The 22,661-nt window shown below is 42.8% G+C and overlaps 1 protein-coding gene across 1 annotated transcript in view; it reads left to right on the forward strand.

The window, feature by feature from the left end:
- LOC135907650 (chymotrypsin-1-like) overlaps positions 1–22,661 on the forward strand; it is a 111,219-nt gene that overhangs the window by 42,749 nt on the left and 45,809 nt on the right. The window contains exon 5 of the mRNA XM_065439346.1: positions 15,789–15,930. Coding sequence (XP_065295418.1) covers positions 15,789–15,930 — 142 coding nt within the window. The remainder of the gene's footprint in view (positions 1–15,788; positions 15,931–22,661) is intronic.

Genomic DNA, 22,661 nt, shown 5'->3' on the forward strand with positions numbered 1-22,661 from the left:
TAGCGGTAACGATGTGTGCTGTTGCAAAAGTGTGCTCAAAACGAAGCTACAATGGTTGCAACCGCGTGCGCACACGCACACACCCGAACGCTGCCTTGACGCTGGTAGCACCACCTAGAAATAAAAATTACTACTAATTTAATTATTTTTACAAAAGTAACGCTATTGGAATAGTTTATAGCATCTTTGCAGATGACGCGGTGACAAGTAAGGTGTGATAACAGTCCGTTACCTGTGTTTCTTTCATTTCGCTTTGGTGTTCTTCTATTTCACTGAACATACGGGACCTGTCCTTCAGGCTTGGGAGAGGACGACAGTTCGGCGAGGCTCAAATAAATCGCATGCTTCTTGCAAGGCGAAAGTCGGGAGCAGCCGCAGATACAGCGATTAGCTGCGGGACTGTTGCGGCTGTTTCTGAATCAGAAGCTCTTTGAAGTCATTGGTTACAGCGGCCGCGCGCTGCGATCTCAAAGCGTGTTCGTTGTTTTATCTCTAGTACCACGGCCGTTGGATAAAAATAGGTATATTTACTTTCCGGACAGAGCGTGCGTCGCAGGAAATTCGAAGATCTCTCACATGTATGTTAGCAGCGTGTGCGCCGCTTGCATGCTACGGTTCCCACAGCGCGTCGGATGCTCGAAGGTAGCGTCGTCGCGTGTCGGCGCCTGTCTTATCGCCGGCCGCGCTGCCGCCGTGTCTACTTTTGGGGAACTCCACATGCGCGTAGTCACCGTGTTGGCAAGTGAATTTCGCATTCTTCTGCTCCCCGAAACGTGCTCATTTCGGATCGTACCAATGGTTATGTCATGTACTGTATGTTAAAACGACGATGGCATTCGTACACCGGCGAAGAAATAAATTGTTATGAATTTGGGCGGTCATGAAGCTAGTCTAACGCTGCAGTTCTTACGTAGCGAAAATGGCTACGAAAGTGGGGCGGTCCCGGAGATAGGCGCTTCAAAGCACCAGCTGTAGCGACAGCACCAGGAAGTGGCACGCTGCGCACGCGCCAAGCATTTCAGAACTTACTGGCTGTCGAACAAAAGGAGCATGTGCGTGTTCGTGGCCTAATGGTTAGAGCAACGGGCTCAACGGCCTACGTTCAATGCAACCCCATCGGTCACAATTATTTTCTTTTTATGAAAACGAGGCGAAAGAAGAACCTACCTGCCGCAAAGCGACAGCAATGAGGTTGGAACGTTTCGCATTAAATTTTTGGAATGTCTTCATATGCGAGTCCTAATTATTGATACTGGACTGAACTGCTACACAACAAAAAACAACTACAAAAATCAACGCAAATTACCCAATAAATTGTTTATTGAGAACACTCACCGGTAATATTGTTGTGCAAGTGTTGAGCGAACTCAATTGCTCTTGAAAATTTGTTGAAGTCCGTTGTTTCAACAATTCCTCAACAGTATATCAATGGTTAATCGACAGTCATTTTTGTACGGGATAAGACGACGCGACCAAATGCATGTTGTTCAGTTTTGTATGTGTCACGCTATTCTTGTATTTTCTTAATTACTTAATTAGTCCAGAAAACTAGCCATTCTGAAGCAACAAAGTTAGGCGAAAAATTCTAATTAGAAAGTTCTAGAGCACTTTGTAAAACGTCCGATTAGGCAATTTCTAACTTTCTATCTAATAAGTGTTAGTATTTTTTAGCTTACTGCGGATGCCCGCGAAATACACAAACTATCACGTGACATACCCGCTTGCGAGCCGTGCTTTCAGCGCTCCCAAACGACCATAGCATCGAGCAGGGTGTGCTGCCGCCTAAAAGGCGACAGCGCAGTGGCGAAGGCGTTGGCTGTGGTATTGACGCCAGCGATGTGCTTCCCTCGCTTCGGTTCATGATGGCGATAAGCAGATGGGTGTTCACACCAGTTAAATGCTATGTTCGTTTGTGCGCGGACGGCTTAGGAGCAGTGCAATCACGACTCGCAGGCGGGCATGTCACGTGGTGCTTTTTTTTGTATTTCGTGGGCATCCGCAGTAAGCTGAAAAACAGTAATACTTAACAGATAGAAAGACAGAGACTATTTATTTGGACGTGTTGCCAACTGCTGTGCAACTTTCTTATTGGAATTTCTTTCCTAGCTTCCTTGCTTCAGAAGTTGGTTAATTATCCTTGACTAATTAGCTAATTAAGCAAAATACAAAAATAGCGCGACACGCTACATACAAAAGTAAGGAATATGCATTTCGTCGCGTCGTCATGGAGTGCATATAGTTTAAACTCGGCCTAAAATTAGCAGCAACACCCACCGCGCATACAGAGGCATATATATATATATATATATATATATGCACTTTGAGAAGGCAAACGTCCCTACAAGCAGTGACAAACAACCGATGATTGGACGCATCCTGCATGCATCAGCGTCCATTGTAAGTGACCAGTGTCCTGGTTGTGTGTTAGGAAACGGCATTGCATGGGTCCATGTTAAAGATGGTCAAGGTGGCAGAGAAAGTTTAAAAGGTCAAGTCTTGTGTTTCACGTGCCAAAACCACGCTTTGATTGTGAGCCGTAGTAAGAAACTCCATATTTAATTTGACCCCCTTAGGTTCTTTAACCTGCAGCGAACACACAGCATACGGGCGTTCTTGCATTTCACCCCCGTCGAAATGCAGCCGCCGCGGCCGCCATTAGATCCCAAGCACTCAGCTTAGTAGCGCAATACCTCAGCCACTACGCCAGCACGGCGGGTGAGGCGGAGAAAGTAGTGAACATCGTTTTTACAGAGCGCGTGTCGCTTAGGTGCTACGCGTTAGTGCGCAATAGAACAATACGAAAAGCTTGGCCAATATGTACTACATGGCGCTCATATTTCACATGGAGGCCTAAATCTTTTCTGTGACATAGACGGGAGGCTGGCCGATGTGCTGGGAATCTGCTTGGCCACCAAGCGCAATCTGTGCTGCTGTACTTGCCCGGTGACAATTCGCACAGCGCAGAAGCACACGCACATATGTTTAAAGAATGGGACGACAGACCATCTGCAGTTTGCCATGACGTCGAACTAAGAAGCACAAACAGGGACATTTCTGTAATAGTTCTGGTCAATAGTTCAGTTCGCATGGTTGGGGCAAGCAATACTTGTTTTTAAACCTAAACAATAAAAACTGCGCGCTCACACATGGCGCGGCGTTTGCAGCGTTTTAATTTCGCGTTATTTCCCGGGCACTCCATTAGCTCCGACCGGTGCACTGCGTTACTATGCTAAAGAAAGTAGTTCATCAAAGAAGCGAAGCAGAACACTTTCATACACTTGCAAATCGCAGCAATTCTTCAGCAATAACATGATATTACAACACTGGTTACCAAATGTTACAATTTATGATAATATAAGCGCGTATTTGTATGAGTCCACTTGTATGATTGCGCGTTTGCGCTGTTGAAGCTTCGCGCATTGCGGGAATTTGTGCACACCGTTTGCTTGTGAGCTTCCTGCGTTTTCTGCGTTCTTCGTGTGCTTCGCTGTGACTTCTTTGGAATATTCCAGCGTGTTGCTCGCTTTTTATGGGCTTGTTGCCTCGAAGATCGCCATCATCGCCTCCGAATCAGCGACATCAAAGGTGAGTGAGTTTTTCGAATTCTTCTTGTTCGTCCATTGCGACGCGGTGAACGAAAGCGCGGAAGTTCCTTCAGCGCCTGTGCGTGTGTTGGGCGTACTTTTTTTCTACTTTTCAGTCCTAGCACTATCTTTTCGTTGTGAGAATTGGTTGTACAGCACCAAATGTGTGGTATATAACATGGAGTTTTGTCGTGGTTTAACTTTACTGTCCGCTTGTGGTGACGTAAGGCAGCTATGTGGTGCCAGCTAAAACAGGGCATGTTGTACGCCATGATTTCCGATACGGTGTTCGAGCACCGATTAAGTTAGCCTTATTAATGAGCGCAAAACAATGGGACGTGAAACCATCCGATATGTACTGTAATCGAGAATAATTCGTTTGCGCCACGCTGTCTATTACATGGCGTGTGAGCGGGCTTGTATCAACGAGGGCGGGTGGGATCGGCGAAAATGTATTCTGATGCGCTGGTCACTTTAGGATCGAGTGACCAGGCGTTGCTGCAAGGCCGCTGACACGCCATGCGACCGACGTTCGCGTGATAAGAAAACACAAATGGGTCTATCGCGCAATAATAATAAAAACTTTCAAGGGTGTACATGCGATTCTATGCGATATGTCAGATACAAAGGTGTGGGGGGGGGGGGGGTGCCACCGAGCGCTGCGAAATTATCGAGTTATACGCCTTGCCAACCGCGCGTGTTTTGTTTTCCACCAGTTCGCGCGCATTCAACTTTCTTTTTTCATCTTCTCCGTTCGATATGTATAAAGCTTCTTACAGACCATCGGACATGTCCACTACTCCGATTCTGAAATTGTTATAATTGTTTCCTGTTTCCTTACTTCACCTACCTGTTAACAGGGTTATTATGAACCAATGCCAAGTAGATTATGGGTTTAAATTTATCAAAAATATGAATGGGCTTTTCTGTCGCTCTTGTTTAGCCCGTTGAGGATCACATTATGGGCAAAAGTATGCCTCTATAATTTAGGACTTATATATTTTTTAGTGTTGTGCAAATACTAGAAACTTTCGAACTGAACTGTGTCCTATTCGATGCGGTCTTTTGATGTTCACTATTTGCAAATGCGAATATTATTCAAATATTTCAAAACACCAATAAAACATAAAATTTTAGCCAAAGTATGGCAAATTTTCACCTCCAATAACATAGTATAGACATAAAACGTGAGAACATGTACGAATAGCGGACCGGGATACGTTACTTATGGAGCTGTAGTTTAGAGGCTGTACAGCAATAATTTATGCTTTCTGAAGAGTCCTGTTCATGTGAAGACACTTTTTCCTGCTCCATTTGTGCTTTCAATGAAGAGCTCTTCATAACATAGTATGCAATGACAGAAACTTGCTAACTTTAAGAATACTAGGATGTGACATCATTTTACATTAATTGTGATAGCTGCTGTTCATTATTCAGAAGCTATGCAATATTCTTTTTGCTTCTGGCATTATTTGATTTGGTGTCAACAATCACTATTCGCGCATCCCTAATATTTTCATTGCAGATTTGAGTTCTTCAGAGCGAGTTCTCGAAAAAAAAAACTGGTAAATAATTGTTTTAAGTGACAATAAAGCGGCAAAACCCTTTTAGTATTTGCAGTTTTGCATGTTTCGTTTTTATATGCAGGATAAAGCAGCATAACTTTCTTGTGTAATAAAACTTACAAAAACTTGTTTTATAGTAAACTAGGTGAAGTAGCAACACTCCCAAACTACTGCAATGACAGACACCAAAGAGCTAAGTGAAATATCAGTTTTGGAGAAACCCAAGGGGCGACAGCACAAGAATATTTTCTAAAGTCCCAGAAGGTTACAGCACCTCCAGGTTGATGCTACGCAACACTTTCTTCTGCAAAGGCACATTTTTTCAAAATGTTCCGTCGCAGCCACGGATGTACGGCAGTGAACCTCAAAGTGTTAAAGAAGTCAGTCCTCTGCCGTGTGGCTCTTAGAAGACTGAGGATTTCATCGTATCTCTCACATTCTGCATGTCAATGAGCAAAAAATGAATAAGGTGAATGCAGGGGCCAACGTTTCGACAAGTGGACTTGTCTTCTTCAAGGCGACATATGCTTTCTTCGCCACAGTGTATATAGGTGGGGTTCTTCTAAAGGGGAGAGGGTGTGAGGCGGGAGCGTGCGGAAACGAGTGAAAATGTGTTAGCGTGTCGAATTGAGAGTAACGAAACGCTGTGTGCAAGGTCAAAGCCAGGGAACCCCCCCCCCCTCCCGGTTCCTCAACGCATGCGTGTTAGCCGGCGTGTCAAGGGTCTCTGACACGCCGGCTGACAAAAAAAAGGAAAGGAAAGGAAAAAAAGGGAGGGGGGATACGCCAAGAAATCAAACTTAGTGTTGTTGCCTATAGCTTGAAGTTTAGCATAGCGAATAGATTCTAAAGCTCTCTTTGAGACGTTTATGCCTATTGGTTGCAATGTTTTGAACTTATGGATGAGGTATGATTCTCTGTATTTCATTTCTCGTTCAGAACGGAAATTTGAATGTAAGATGTGGAGTTTAAGTTTGTCAAAGTTATGACCTGGTTGGTTGAAATGCTCGGCGACTGCTTTGGGAAGCTTTTTAGCTGTGTCCGCGCGATGTCCGTTTAATCTGACGTTTATTTATTGTCCTATTTCACCAATATATTTTTTCTTACAGAAGGAACATTATGTTCCTTCTGGAAGAAGCAACAGCTGTTATAACAGTTGTTCAGTCATTGAGGCAGAAAACACTTCGCTGTAGCGTTATTTTCTTTTAGGTAGAAAGTCGTAAGCTATCTTAAGGCGAGAAGTGGAGTCCAATTGCATGTGAACTCGTGAAACCTAACTTCAAATGAAGCCGCACTGAATTCTAGTGACAAGACGGTATTTTATTTGTCGCATGGAAAAGCAGAGTAATGTGCTGCACATTTTAATTATGAAAGTTACAGGAAATAGGTTTAATTGTCAGTAGTTTCGGTTTCTTTAGGAACAGGAAATTGTTTTAACCATTTTGTCTGTAAGCAAGCAAAGTTCACATCTTCGACATTGAGGATATTCATCAAGTTATTTTGCTACAGTGTGTTGTTCCTCTTTGCCCTTTTCTGCATTTGACACTTAGTAGAGTCATGTGCCGCATTGAATATATTGAAATGGCCATGTTGTGAAGCTGTGCCCGCGGAAAGTTGGCATAAGGCAAGACAAATGCACAAATTGATTTCATTATAACGAATGCATACTGTATGTCACGCTCTTACATGTGGAAGTTCCCTTTTAAAGCTCGTTCTGGCCTTTTGTTGTTTTTGCAGGCTTTACGTGTCGGAGATCTCGTGGTACCAACATGCCCTATGTAAAGAACTCTGGGCTCGCTTCTCATATGGGACCAAAAGCCTTTGAAGATCCCAAGTTGGACAGCTCAAACCAAAACACAAGTGCTGTGCTTTTGTAACTCTCTGCATTTTTATGTTCGTTTATGTTTGTGTTAGTCCATTGAAGAGCCCAATTAAGATTTCTCATAGGAGCGTACAAATGTGCCTTTCTATGCCTTGACAGTTTTATGTTAATTTTATTTATGTTAATTATGCGTCTCCTGAGATGCCCACATTGGACTGTTTAATCCATAGCACAAGTGTTGCGCGTTGGTATATTTCACTACATTTTATGTTAGTTTTTGACATATTTCCAGCAAGGATAGTGTTTTCTTATTATTGTATTTTTTAAGTGTCTTCCGTCATTTGATGCCAAACCACCCAGTTGTGTCAAGAACTGTTTCATTATGGCAAACCATTTCAAGCTTGCTTGATGTTCAAAAAGTAGGTACAATGAGAAAAATTTTGAAAACATTTGCTTTCGTACTTACACCTGAGTCATTCCAGGGCAACCAAACAGCATTTTTTACCATAACCGATATAGTTTAAAAAATTTTGATGCGTTTGAAGCTCCGCACTCTCCTTCCCCATTTATTTTCCTTCCTAAAAGTTTATAGAATTTTGGCAAAAATTGACTGTTCTTGCCCAGCTAAGCTATAAGGACGACATATCCTCGTTCTTTTTCAAAGGGAAATTGTATGATCCAGATGGTGTTCATGTAAAGAAACTGAAGGGGTGTGACTGCAAAAATTGCAAAGTTTCAATTTCTTTCTTTAACGCAGGGAAATACAGAAGGCACAAAAAGCCTGGTTGACTTGAGATAGCCGCGAAATATTTGAAGCCTTTGAGGTTCAGTTGATCAAATAAAAAAATGAACTAAAGTTCAAATGCTTTGCAAAAAGCTTCATGTTGAAGCTGAACAAATTAGCTTTGGTGGCCAGCGCAAAAGTACATATCACTCATCATTACATAGCCCTACATGTCTGCTATGCGTGTTACTAGTTATGAAAAGGTATTATTCTTTAAGTGCGATAAATTATTTTTATAATGTTCATTTGTGGACCACATATACAGCATAAATATATCAAGCCTTGTATTCTAGCAAGGAAAGATTGTTGATATAATTAGTCACAAAAACTAGTTAATAAACTATGGCTGCCTTTTTTCTCATTTCAAAGGCAGGGGATGTCAAGCGCCGCAGTCTCGACTCATATTTTTTAACATGAATGCGAGAAGTGGTCGCCGATGACATCTGACCACATTTGACTGAACACGGTACATATGACTTTTATAGATGAGCATGTTCCGGCTCTGATACATATTTATACTCGTGTATGTTTTCAGTTTTAATTGTGAAGCTGTTTTCTACTTGCATTGTCATTAGGTTCCAAGGAGCAGGGCACAAAGTGTCGTGCTCCCTGTATATTCCATTTCAGTGCGACATATCCTTTAAAATGCTTTGCATGAACAATATCAGCGCTCTTTCTGGATTTACTGTGTACGTAATAGCAAATATTTCTTTTTGTAAACTGCATGAAACATTTTTTAGCACTTCAGGACTCCCTCACGAATTTAACATGTATCAATATTTTATGTGCTATGACTGTATGGTTTACCCAGCCCACACCAAGCACAAGCTTCCTTGCGTTAGAGCATGCGTCTCTTGGCAATAAGATGCAGACACCAACACCGCTTCTCTATCATCTGTGTTGCAGACGAACACAGTTTTGTCGTCTGCATTCCCAGCCGGCAAGCTTGTGCGCACATCCGAGTAGAGGCACTGCTGACAAAAATTCAAAAAAGTTTTTTTTTGCATTTAAAAATAATGCCTTCTTTTTTAACTTCACACATGCATAGGAGACATGTAGAGCTATCTAATAATGTTTCACATATTTTTTGACCAACTACCAAAGTTGTTTTTGGCTTGAACATGAAGCTTCTTGCAAAATGTTAGAATTTTACAGTTTAATTACAGGCGATCAGCTAAACCTTCAGAGCTTCAAATATTTTTCTGCTATACTATGTATCCCGGGCTACCATTCTGTATTTAATTTGTCTTCTGAATATTTTGTTACAAAAAAAGTACTGCATTGAAATTTTACTCACTTTTCCTGGTGCCAAAAGCACTCGAAGCATTCAAATATTTTTAAAATTTCCTGTTTTGACAGCCACATCACTTCACCGTATTTCCATGCACAGCATTTGAAGGCCTCGACCAATACAATGTGCGTTTGATAAAAAGAATGTAGATTGATGTCCTATAGCTCAGCTGAGCAGGAAAGCTATACCGTCACCAAATTGCTACAAAATGTTTGAGAAAAATAAACAAAAAGGGGAAGGAGTTTTGAACTCCAGTAAACGTGCGGCGATGTTTTAAGCTTTATCTGTGGTGTCGAAAAAAAGCTGGTCGATTTGGCATGGAATGACACACCTGCAAGTACATCTGTGCCATTGTCAGAGTTGTTCAGTAAAAACTGCATTTTACATAACTTCACAAAAATGGTTCATTTTCCTATCTAAAATACATGAGTAAGAATTAACAGGTATAAGGTGGCTTAAATATAAAGTGCAACAAAAGCTCTCTGGTAATGGCAATGATGTGCCCTCCATGTTTGCATGAAACCAGATTGCTTTGTGTGTATTTTTCGTTATTTTTGTGGCAATGAACAAAATTTAAATTAACCCACACAAGGAATAATTTTGTAGTATTCCAGCACGTCACTAATAGCTCTTTTTTCATATAAATATCTGAAGCAGTCAATATGAATAAGTCGCTTGATGTGGAATGACTTGCGCAGGAACGTTTTCATGGAGATAACAGAGCTGGATCATGCAACAGCAATGCAGCATAATAAACTCCTCCCATAGGATCACTTTGTGCAATTGCCATGTTTCAAAAGTAGATAAGGTTTACTGAAATTGGCACACACCATTCAACTACCAAATAAGGATTGTACAGTTATACTTTTTCAGATCCACATAAATTTTTTTAATGTTGCCTTTGCCAGGGAGCATAATTCTTGTGCTTGAGCTAGAGCTAGATTATTCAATCGAAGGTGGACATAACTAGAACACGAAATAGGAACACATTCAATTGATTCTGGCAAATTTACTAATTCACTTATAACATTTCGGCACATATTACAGTTTACATATTGTAGTCAGGGAGTTTGAAAGACGTATTCACTTGAAGTTAATTCCCAGGATGACACCAGATTTCAGATTTTTCCATAAACATGAGATGAAGTACATAGGCATTCCTGTTACTTTTGTGCTTTAATGCATAACAGTGCGTTTCTTAAAAAAATTTAAGTGGAACATCAGTGCATTTTTACATTCAATTTGATGGCATGTGTCTAGCCACTGGTGTGATTCTGGAAAATAGTTCTAATTGCATACACCTTGTAAAATTACTGGTACCAATAAAAAAATTATTAGGAAGTGAGTTTTTGTTATTTCGCTGGGAATGTCTTGATTTCTCATGCAAGTAATGTCTGGCACTCTGTATCCAGAATTAGGTTAGCTCCGACAGCCAGCCTTTAATAAATTTCATAAAACCTAAAGATAACCACCATGCATATCAGTGTCTCAGTGACTGCTGTGGGCTAAAGTGATTTGTGCCATGGTTATAGTACCACTGGCTACCTAATAAAGAACGCAGTTACCTTTTTGAGTGTCCCTATTTACTGTCATGTCAGTCTGCTTGTAGATTTATATATTTAGGAATTTATAAAGATTTATTTCTCTTAAAAAATTTGCTAACTTGAGATCCATACAGACTACGTTTATCAGTATTTAATTTTGTTATGGCGCCAAGCTGCAGGAAGGTTGTACGTTGCAATAGTTTTTAAGAAGTTTCTGATGTTCTCAAACTACGAATGGTTGTACATTTACACAGATATTTGGTTATAAATAAATGCTTCACCTAGAAAAATGGTTTTTGTCTGCATCAGTTTAGCACTCTTGACTTCGTGAAGGACCATTCGCTGTGACAATTGAAAAAGTGACATAAGAGTACTGCTAGCAGCTTTACAATATGGTTTATTACAGGCAATCTAGGAGGATACTTTTGAGGCCAGGGTAACCGAGGCCTGCAATGCAAAATTGCCTGTATATAAATTTTACCATTATCCTCTCACAGCAAACATCAACATGACATCAAGGATAATTATATACAACACAACATTGCTGAGCAGTATTTAAAAAAAGTGCAGTTTTAAACACTGGTAAATACACAATGGGGCATAAAGGGCTTTCAACATAACTGGAGTGTTGACGTTCAACACAGCTGCAATAATATTTCAAAGGACTTTCAATGTTGAGACTTAACAAATCTGCAACAATGCTTCACTGGGCTTTCAGTTTGACAAACGAACACATTTCATTTGTACTTGAATGGGCTTTCAATTTTGAGACTATCTGCAACAATGCTTCAATGGGCTTTCAACATCGAAATGCATATTTTCAACGATACACCAATGATCTTTCAAATTGAAAACCCTCAATGGTGTTCCGACAAAATGTCGCGGGCCAATTATCAACAGTTGTCAACAAATTCGTCAATATTGTTTCAACAATTCCCCTATGATCTTTCAAGGTCATTTATTGACGTTGGACAATGTCATTTCAATAACCCTTCAACAATTTTTTTTGTAAGGGATGTACGTCGCATGTAGCCGAAGCGGCGGAAATCTCAGTATGACCACTGCAGACATTGAATAAACGCGACCTCAGAAATATAGCAAGCCGCTACATTGCTTAAATGATAATCGAATTACTGTCGAGAGTTGTCGCGTGGTGGTTCTGCCGTATCTCTTTCTTTGAGGTAAAATTTACAACTTCGCGATGCCGTTTAAAACAAGGCCAGTAGCCAGGGCATCTTTAAGAAGAGTAAAGATGGTAGAGCTGTTTAGCATGAGACCTCTTTGGCAAGACCGCAGCCATGGTCAAGAAAGTCCGAGAGAGTACGCAAAAAAAGAATAAAGCTTCGCTTTAAAACCACGGTGTCTGTCTAACACAATAGCAGACACTTTAACCGCGGTTTTGGGGCAAAGTATAGAACAGTAAAAGAAGAATCGCAAAGGTAAGTGCGGCACATGGCCAGCTCGACGGCAGGTAATGCCACGAATGGAAAGCGTTACACATTTTTCCCACCAGCGTCATTTACAGTGACTGTGCCGGTCATGTGGACGTCGACGGGGGAGGTAACGTCGATGCCCCACGAGAAGTCCAGTAGACCTTGGATGGGGCTGCTACGCCTTGATCGCGTGGCACCGAAGGGAACAGAAGGTCCTGAAGATTCACCTTCCGGAAATAGAAGTGTCGGTATGCAGACACCATGCCACTACTTTCGGGGTTGTGAGCTGAACATTACAGAAAAAATCTGAGCCAGGGACTCTTTATACTGAAAAACGAAGGAATTTGAGGGAGGTCATTCGACCCTGCTGGGAGAGTCTTTCTGCGGTATTTACACATCCGATCCTTAGCACGTGTATGAACGTGTGGTCTTTCCACGAAAGGAATGTCCGACACTGGTCGCTCTCCTCGCCCAGCGCACGCTCGGTCATGTGACCTACAACAGTGGGCGCGCGAGAAGGTGCTCCCAAGAAGCCACTAGTCTTTTCGGCGCAGGCTCTCAAGCTCGCTTTGCACCCTTAGCCTACGGCATCAGGTAGTATCGTAATCGTCGGTGAAATGTTTTTTTTTGTGTGTGAGCGACCTAAACGTTAGCGTCATTTGTTAAAGGTTTAAATGTTTTCTGTTAAGGTTTAGGCCGATGGTTTTAAGTGAGCGCATGATTTGCAATGAGATGCATTGGTAGCGTTCTGTTAGCGCATGTCCTGTGCAGATGGGGGGAATGTTAACGATTGGATCGCACGTATGTTCGTAGCGTTCTGAGCTTTCGCTGAAGCGTGCGGGGAACTAGTTAAGAGTTGATCATTCTTTAAAAAGTCCTTAGTGCGTAAGTTACGCAAGTTACTTTAGCGGTTCCCTTAAAGCCTGTCCTGCGTGGAGGAAACGTCTTCGTGAGGTGCAAGCATGCACTGTGAATTCTGACCACAATATTGGCGATACTTTGACCACGCATCCGCAGAGTGGACAAGACTACTTATTGCACCAGTACGTGTGATAAGTAGTCCACTGTTACTGATTATGAAGAGGCTGTTGATGAAGTTAAGCCGGCTAAGCGTTATGAAGCATTAGTTACTTAGAGCCTTTGGTTTAATTCTACGTACATTTGCTGTAGTGCAGCGCGACAGTCAGGCTTCGTCGGGCTCAGAGGAACGCAACCGCTCTCCCTGGTGGCACCCTCAAAACTTTGGGATCGAAAGTTTCAGTTCCTAGTTGAGCAAGTCATATTAAAATTATACTGTGAAGCCCGGTTCCGGGGTCCGTGGTGGGTGATGCCCTCCGGTGGGATCGTGGGCACGTGCAGACCTCCTGTTGCACGCAGGGAATGCTAGGTCGCGTATTGTGGCCGAAGAGTGCAGCCAAGCCGTATCTCTCACCGGGCGCCTGCGTGCTGTGCGGTACTACGTTGCCGGGATCGGCTCTTCCGCGGCGGTTGTTGCGAGATGATTGGAAGCATTTCGAGTTTGCAGTTGTTGCAGAAGGCCAAGCTGTCTTCTTGGTCACCATCCTTTGTCACCCTGGCCAGCGGTTGTCCGCGCTGGCCAATCGACATATTCCGGGCAGCAGGGGCGATGCTTGGCGTACTCGTCGAAGAGCTGAGGCCGGGGTCAGTATGTTACCGACGTCAAACAGCATTCCACGGAGTCGATACGGACACTGAAATGCTGGAAGATTCGGCTTCTCTACCAGAAGGTGCGCCTTTCAGTGGGTGCAATTCGGCAGACTTCGGCCTGGGAAGGAGATGTCGGAGGGTTTCCCCGAACTTCACCGAGAGACGGCAGGACCTGGAGTGGCTTTACCTCCTGGAGAGCTTGGGCCATGGACCTCTCCCCTGTAGTCATTGAAACACTTGGTCTGGTATGCTGACTTTCCCTTTCCAGAATCAGCTTGGAGCCGGCTCGTGTCATCCTTCTCCTCTTCGGAGGCAGTGTGCTGCGTCGTTACGAACCACCGGACTGTTCCAGTGGGACACTACCCGGTTACCCAGCGAGTGATCTAGTGGAGGGTGCTGTCCCAGAACGACGCAGTAGCTATGGCGTGTAGCTTCAGCGTACTACAATGAACGGCGCTCCGTGCTCCCTTAAGTGCGAGTATGACTTTTCCCTGTAAATAAGTTCGCTTCTCCTATGTAAACAAACAGCCCTGCGCCGCTTCTCCGTCCTCTCGCACTCATCTCTAAAGAAGCAACCCTCGTTAGGAAGGCTCGGATGACGGCATGGGCCCGCTAAGCCTCACTGTGGCCCCCCGGTAGCGTAGGCCATGGCTACCCGCTTCGAGACGCACGGGCGGCGCAGGCTAGAGGGCGAAACCCTGCGTGACGCCAGACATGGAAGACTGCAACCCCGAAATCCTAGAGACTGTAACCCAGTCACGCCACCTATGCTTACAGTAGCAGCAAAACCAGACGTGGACAACAGAAAGCTAGAAAACGAGAAGGAGGAGGAAACGGTAATCTTTTAGTCGCAAGTGCTTCATGTATTGAAAAAAAAGAGAAATATTTACTAAGAAGGAATAAATTGTATGTTTTGTTTTTCGCTGCGTAGTCTACAGATGTTCCCATTGGCCGACTACATCCTGGCGCACAGGAACAGAAGTTCGCTTCAGTTCCGTAGCTTTGGCTGCGCTGCCACAGAAAGCTGTAACCGGGGTATAGGTAGCTTCCTGTTCCGCCACGATTTTAATAAAAAAGACGAAAATGCCTAACCGACGATGGAATCGAGCCTCTGCCGTCGAGAACCGAAGCCTACACGGGTCGATTATATTTTTGCTCGTCTGTCACTGATATTTGCAAGCTGTCCCGAAACCGGTAATAGGCCACGATCGCGCGCATACTTGTCGAATTACAATGCAGCGAGCTCTTTGAAAGGCTGGGCGCGCCACTTCCGCGTCTTTTTCGTTTGACTGCTAGCGTTCTGAGGCACCGTCTTAGATCTCACTATCCCCGGGACCGACATTCGGCATTTTCCCGCGTAGTGCTCGAAAGAAAATTATGCGACATTGTACCGGCTTGACGATCACCCACGGTGTTCGTGCTCTAACATTTCAAAATGGCGTCAACGATTTATTTCACATCACATCACACAGCCGCAGGTAGGCACGAGCGGTACAATCGCGTAGCACATTGCCGCTGATGACGTCACAATCCGCGTTTCTCTCCGAGTACCCTCGTTCGCTACCGACATGGAAAGCAACAATTAGCATGTCGATGGTTCGCGTCGAACGGCCGGCGTAGAAATTGTACCGTCGTCCTCGTACAATCACCTTCAACCTGGTCGTCGTCCTGCTTACGACGTCACATATACGATCGGTCACGCCCCGCTCTACCCCCCCCCCCCTCTCACAACAACTCAATTTTCACAAACACGCTGGTCCATTTTGTATCGCACAGCGGAACCCCGAACAATGCTAGCTACAAGGTACCTGCAAAATGGTTCGCATCGCATCTGTTCCTGTAGTGCGTGTGATCTGCATAATTTGTTCATATTCTTTCCTAAAAACCTCTACACGTATATGGTAAAGTTACGTATACGTGTAACGATGTTGGCTCCAGCTGTTGTCGGCTTCTTTTACCCCACAATACTCTGAACGCCTCTTCCTTATCTTGAATGCTGACCACAGTATAGAGAATAAACATCTACCAGCGAAAAAAGCAATTAATGTATATACGCTATTCTATTTACAGTTGTTAACATACGCTTCTTTATTTCAGGGGTGCCTATGCGCTAAAAGTCGATGTGTTGTACGGCTCCAACCTGTTTGACAAGGGTAAAGAAGTTCCAGTTCAAAAGATGATGCTGCACCCAAAATTCGTAAGCAAGTTAGCGGCTCTGCATGACGTCGCACTTCTGAAAGTAAGTCTTAAATTCTGAAGCATGCTTCAGCGATCATACATGCACTTTAGCCTTATACAATTCAAAGAAAGGTGCCCGCATAAAGAAGATATACAGCGTCTTTGTATTGCTATTTTAGACAAGACTTTATTAAATATTCTGAATGAAGAGAATGAAACTTTACAGGAATCTATGTCCTAGAGGGGCACACTTTTGAATGAGGGACGCCGCATGGGAAAGCGCCACTTTATCATGCACCAAGCAGGAATTCGTAGCATTTGCCTACCTCCGCAGAACGAGAAAAAAAAGAGAAAATACATTCCTGAAAAATACAATTGGACTGTTCCGATGCCAGTCATTTCATTTAAAAGCACATGACATAACTACCAACAAAAATGTCTCAATTCAGTTTTTCGGAACTACACTGTTGCAAACAGGAATATCAGTTTTCGATTTCGATATGCTGACAACGTTGCTTACAGCAGTCAGGCAGGTAGGTGACGTCATATATGTAACGCCACAAAAGCTTCGCCTTCAGGGGACTGCGCGAATGCAAGTGTCACCTCGTGCTCGTTACAAATGCCATCTACGTGAACAAATAAAAAAACTATTTTTTTGCCTGTATACATATATATATATATATATATATATATATATATATATATATATATATATATATATATATATATATATATGCACTGTAGGTTCACAGGGACCGCAAAAATTTGTTCGAATTGATCAGAAGTTCGTTTTCATAGAAGTGATCCACAGAACCTGTTATATGCAATGTCCACTACACAATATAGTAAATGAAGGAGCGCCTAACCCAAACGTATCCAGCTTTTCTAGACACAAGGGTTTAGTTCGCGTGAGGGCCACCACGTGGCCTACTGATCTTGAACTTTTCAAATTTCCCAAGGAGACGCGTGATAACGTCAACAAAACAAAAATAAAATAAATAAAAGCTATCCCTGCGCATTGAACTTCGCCACAGTTCTTGTCCTGCCGGCGTTATCAGTGTTCTTGATAAAGCGTAGCCGCTCGTCACCTGGAAATTACTCGTCATCCTAAGAGCGTTTAGTCGCGACGAGCAATGGCTGATTCGGGGCTTTTGATACGGTTCTTTTTTTTCCTTCTTTTTTCCTTTTCCCTTTTTTTCCACGGAGTAAAGAAGCTAGCTTAACCGTCAGAAGCACTTCGTGGCAGGGTTTCGTGAGTCTACACGCAATGTTAACGTCCGAACATCGCACAGCGGCAACTAGAGACGCCGTCGTGGACGGATTTCGATTTTCGCCTATCGAATTGGTTGAGGTACACACAATTATTTCGCTACCCTCTTTGCAATGCACACTTATGGACTATGGCCGCAGCTGCAAATCTAGATGTGCTTACGTATTAAGACATCTACATGGATATGTTGGTTTTTCACCTTGACACAAAAGTCACGACACAAGAATTGAGCAAACTTTCCCTGTGTTGTCGCAGGGTGTGAGACCGGGCTAGTTGGTATTCCATGCTGAAGTGACTAGCGCAAGAGTGGACACGAGACACTGAAGAGGCGACACGGATAAGCGCAAACTTCCAACTGAGCGCTTGTCCTTGTAGCCTCTTTAGCGTACCTCGTCCACTCTTCCGCTAGTTACTTGTCTGTGTCGTCGTCCGTTTGCATGCTATGGCCGAAGGCGCTCGCAATATTACGTCACACTTACTGGCCACCAGGCCAGGTACACCCTTGCGTATGACATATACAGTACTTGCCGTTCGTTTCCAAAGTAGTCTCCTAGGACGGTTATCCACGTGCGTGAAGGAACAGCGCTACTTAAAATTATTGGGAGTAATATATGCGGGATTAGTATGTTCTCGACATTCTCTACCATGTTGCCGTCCCGCCTTCATTATGTAGCCGCAATGTAGACTAGCAGCTATCGAGCGCCGTAAAGGCTATCCACATACTCAAAGACCTCGCGCACTACTCCTGACAATTACTTGTGTTCAAGAGTTGTGCGAATGCCCGGGACATCCTTAACGAATGTTACATAACACATTATGCGGTTTTACTTGCCAAAATCACGATTTGATTATGAGGCACGCCGTAGTGGAGGATTCGGGAATAATTTAGACCAGTTTGGATTTTTTAACGTGCGCCTAACCCTAAGTACACGTGTGTTTTCTCATTTCACACCCATTGAAATACGGCTGCCGTGGTTGGGATTCGATCCCGAGACGTCGTGATTAGCAGCCTGATCCAATAATATCTAAGCAACTACGGAAGGCAAGGAATGTTGGCAGTTCGACGAAGGTGACAACCGGAACGTGAGACAATTTGTTACCATCCTCATTGCGCGAGAATCGGTACCAGCTGTCGAAGAATGACACCGTAGAGCGCACTGTACTTAAAGGGAATCTGAAACGCTTTTCGAAAAAATTGAGCTCCCTGCGGCATTCTACAGTTTTGAGTCCACTGAACACGAATATCTCGTTTAAAAAGGGCGGAAACAAACGCAAGCAACTGTTTTGGCAAGAAAACGAGCACCAGCGCCTCAGGGCATCGCACGAACGCCGCTGTTACCCGTGATTGGTCGGGACCGGCTTTGACGTCATTCACGGGGATCGCCGGTCGGCACCGCCATTTCAGAGCGTAGCACGCTGTTCTGTTCTGGCTTCACAGCTGAGTTGTAAGCACTATGGAACGTTCGCGCTGTCTCGGAGACCTTGTATTTTCGCCGTACATGTTCGAACGACAGCCCATACAGAAAAGGATGGCAGCAACGGGGGCAACGACGATGTTGAGTGTGCCAACAGCGAGAGCGATGTGTGCACCTTCTCGCGCGTTGGAAATCTTAGCTGGTACATGTGTCTTTTCATGTAGCTGCACGTTCCAATGACGGGAGAAAAAGCGCCCTAAAGTGTGACCGGGAACTTGCTGCTGGAAGAATGCCGAAGCACTAACATCTCATTAGATTGTAAACACGGTTGCAATTCCGCGATTTTATGCACCTTGACGATGCTTGTCTAAAGTTCCGTGGTTTTTTGCGTGTTGATACACAATCGCGAACATAAGTGCCGCGTTTGGCTACTTCAAGTTCTTCAACATTATCCTGCATCACACTGGCTGCTTCAAACTCTTCGATTCTTGATGGTAGTGGAACAGGTTCATCAGGGGCTTGGTTCTCAAGGTGCTCTGTTCTGCTAGAACCTGAAAGAGTGCAAGGCATGGATGTCATGAATTTCAGCATATCATGCATATCAGCAAACATGACAATAGTTAGATTTCTTACAGTAACTGTAAGAAATATACAGGAAAGGAAAGGAAAGGCACAATATACAGGAAAGGCACAGTATAAGTAAAAATAGAAAATTATACTAGCTCACTAATTTACACAAAAAAATAGTAGTCGTAGTTCACCATAGAAATGTCATCACACACTTCAATATACAGGTTGGAAATGATAGGTAAATACATACATAGTTTGTTTGAAAAAAATAGCACTTATACAATAACAAGTCACATGATATATTGAATGCAAGTTTCATGATTTACATGTAGTTAACTAAAGCATTTCTAAATTGAACAAGATTACTTATATAAACAATAGATTCTGGCAGACCGTTCCATTCATTGCATGTTTTAGGTAAAAATGATTGCGAATGTGTTAGTGTGTTAGAGCGAGGAACATGTACCTTATGCCTATGATCTGTACGTGAGAAGATGAATGGTGCTGGGCTAATTCACGCCGACCGAAGCGCAGCTTTCTGGTAGTAAATCTTATGAAATAAGCATAGACGTGATTGTTTCCTGCGGGTTAACAGCGAAGTTAGGTTAAGTGTAGCCTTCATTTGAGTTACGCTTGCTGTACGATGGTAATTAGCTAGTATAAACCGAGCGGAGCGATTCTGGACACTTTCAAGGCAGGTAATTGAGGTGGCATGATGTGGGTCCCATACTTATGATGCCTATTCCAACTTTGGACGGACATATGTCGTGTATAATAAATGTTTGAGTGATAATGGTGCGAGCGAGAAGTTTCTACGAAGACATCAAAGTGTGCGATTAGCTTTGCTCGTTATAAAGCCGATATGGTACTTCCAGGATAAGCTATAGGTTATATGGACGCCCAGATATTTGTAATTTTTTACGCTCTCTAAAGGAATGTTGTTAAGTAAATAGGCAGGACAAGCTTCATTAGTACGGGATGTTCGCATTGATTGACATTTCTTGACGTTAAGCTGCATGTGCCATTTTTTAGTCCAGTTATGCAATGTGTTTAAATCGTCCTGAAGAGATGAAATATTAGCGTCATTAGTAATTTTACGATATATTACGCAGTCATCTGCAAAAAGACAAATTTTAGACGAAATGTTACAAGGCAGATCGTTAATATAGATTAAAAACAACAGCGGCCCAAGCACAGACCCTTGTGGAACACCTGATGTAACTGGGGTTAGAGTTGAATTAACTTCATTAGCGCTTACAAATTGCATGCGGTGTGTTAGAAATGCTTTTATCCAATTAAGTACATTAGTATCAATGTTTAGTGCGCTGAGTTTAGATAGCAGTAATGTGTGGTGTACTTTGTCAAAAGCTTTAGCGAAATCAAGGAATATACAGTCCGTAAGAAATCCTGCGTCCAAGTTAGAATGCAAGTCGTTAGTAAAGCAAAGAAGCTGGGTATCACTGGAGAATGTTTTACGAAAACCTTGTTGGCTAGATGTAAAGAAGTTGTTAGATTTAAGGTGATTGATTACCTGAGAATAAATTACGTTCTCCATTATTTTACAGGGCACAGAAGTTAAACTAATGGGCCTATAATTAGAAGGATTATGCGTATCACCAGATTTATGAATTGGAACGATCTTAGCCGTTTTCCATTCTAAAGGCAATGTGCCGTTGTGAAGCGACTGAGAAAAAAGTAATTCCAAAATTTTCGAGCAATACTCACTAGTACTGTGTAAAAATTTAATGTTAATTCCATCAGCATCACATGACAATTTCAATTCTAATATATTTAAATCGATTTAGTACCGTTACTATTAAATGCTATGGGATCCATGTGGGGGTATCTTTTAAGCCGTATTTCGGGAGGAGGAGTAACATGCGAAGATGGCGAAAAGGCCTGTACGAACGTGTCATTTAGCACGTCAGCGCATGCGTGGTCGGCGATTGCTTTCCCAGTTAGTGAAGTTAGAGTAACCTTTCTAGTGTTATCTCCTTTCAGAGAGCTCCAGAATGCCTTACTGTCAGTTTTCAGTAGCTTGGGAAGGGTAACGTTGTAGTAGAAAAATTTTGCAGACCGTAAATTTGAAAAGTACGTGGCGGCAGGAGATTTGTATGAGAACCAGCGTTCAAGATTTAGTGACCGTTTAGGGATACGAAATAGGCGTTTCTTTTTCTTACTTAGTCTGCTAAGGCGTCTGTTATACCACGGTGCGTTACTATTTGAATATATACGTCGGACTAGAATATAACGATTTATTAGATCATATACTTTTTCTGTAAAAAGGCGCCAATTTGTCTCGACAGAACGATCAAGATAGCAAAGTAGAAACGTGTCAAGAAAGGAAGCAAGTTCGTTGTTTATTGCCGAGAAGTTAGCCTTTTTATAATCTTTTATTTCCTTAAATCGTTTACGTTTCAGTGGTAGTGATATCGTGATTGTAAAATGTAATGTATCATGATCGCTAAGGCCAGGTAAGTGCGTTATCGGGGATATATCAGCTGATGATGTCAGCACGAGATCAAGTAATGATGACGTAGTGCCTGTTACACGTGTTGGAATTAGAACCGTTTGTACTAAGGTAAAGTCAGAACAAATAGCGATAAACTGATTAGCCTCACTGGATGATGGGTTAGAGAAGGGACATGTGCTTGACCAAAAAATGTTAGGAAAGTTAAAATCACCCATAAGAATTATCTTTGCTCCTGGGAATCTTACTGTTAATTGATTTAGACAGACATACAGGTGATCACAAAACGAACCATTCGAGGGTGGCCGGTAGCAGACGCCTAAGACTATTTTTTTTGAAATTAATGGTTGAACAAAACCAGATAGATTCAATTTCAGTGATTATCGGTACATTAAAGCACTCAACGTCTTTACTAACAGCATGTAATACACCGCCCCCTATTCTGTCAGTATGGTCATTCCGATGCACAACGTATCTTTTACGGCAATGAAACAATTCTTCGTGTGTTATTTTGTTAGCCAACCAAGTTTCCGTTATCGCTATTATGTCAGCATCAGTGTCATCAACCAGAGAACACAATTCGTCCCTTTTATTAAATATACTGCGAATATTAGTGAATACAACAGAAATAACATGTTTCGATGAAGTGCAAGCATCTCCCCTTGCGTTTCGCTATCGCGAGTTCTGTAAGACACGACCTGAGCGCAGAATTCGAGGATCGGAATTTCTGTTTGGTGGCGTTATTTCGTAGACTACATCGTTATCTAGGTCGTAGCCGTAACATTTTTCTCCCACGGATAGTCTTTTGTAACGTAGCATGTAGGGTACATTTAGTCCCTCGCCATATTCCGTTAATTTATGTCTTATATTGCGCGTTGCCTCACAGAAGTCTTCGCTCACAGTCAGGCTGCTTCCTTTTAGAAGAGAGCGCTTAGGCAAAACTTGTTCTTTGGTCTTATAGGCGAAAAACTTAACTATTATCGGCCGTGATTTTTGTTGACTGTAGCGACCAATCCTATGTGCACGCACTATGTGGTCGCAAGTTAAGCTAAGCTTTAAAGTGTTAT

The sequence above is a fragment of the Dermacentor albipictus genome, chromosome 10 (genome assembly GCF_038994185.2).
Source record: "Dermacentor albipictus isolate Rhodes 1998 colony chromosome 10, USDA_Dalb.pri_finalv2, whole genome shotgun sequence".
Taxonomy (NCBI): domain Eukaryota; kingdom Metazoa; phylum Arthropoda; class Arachnida; order Ixodida; family Ixodidae; genus Dermacentor; species Dermacentor albipictus.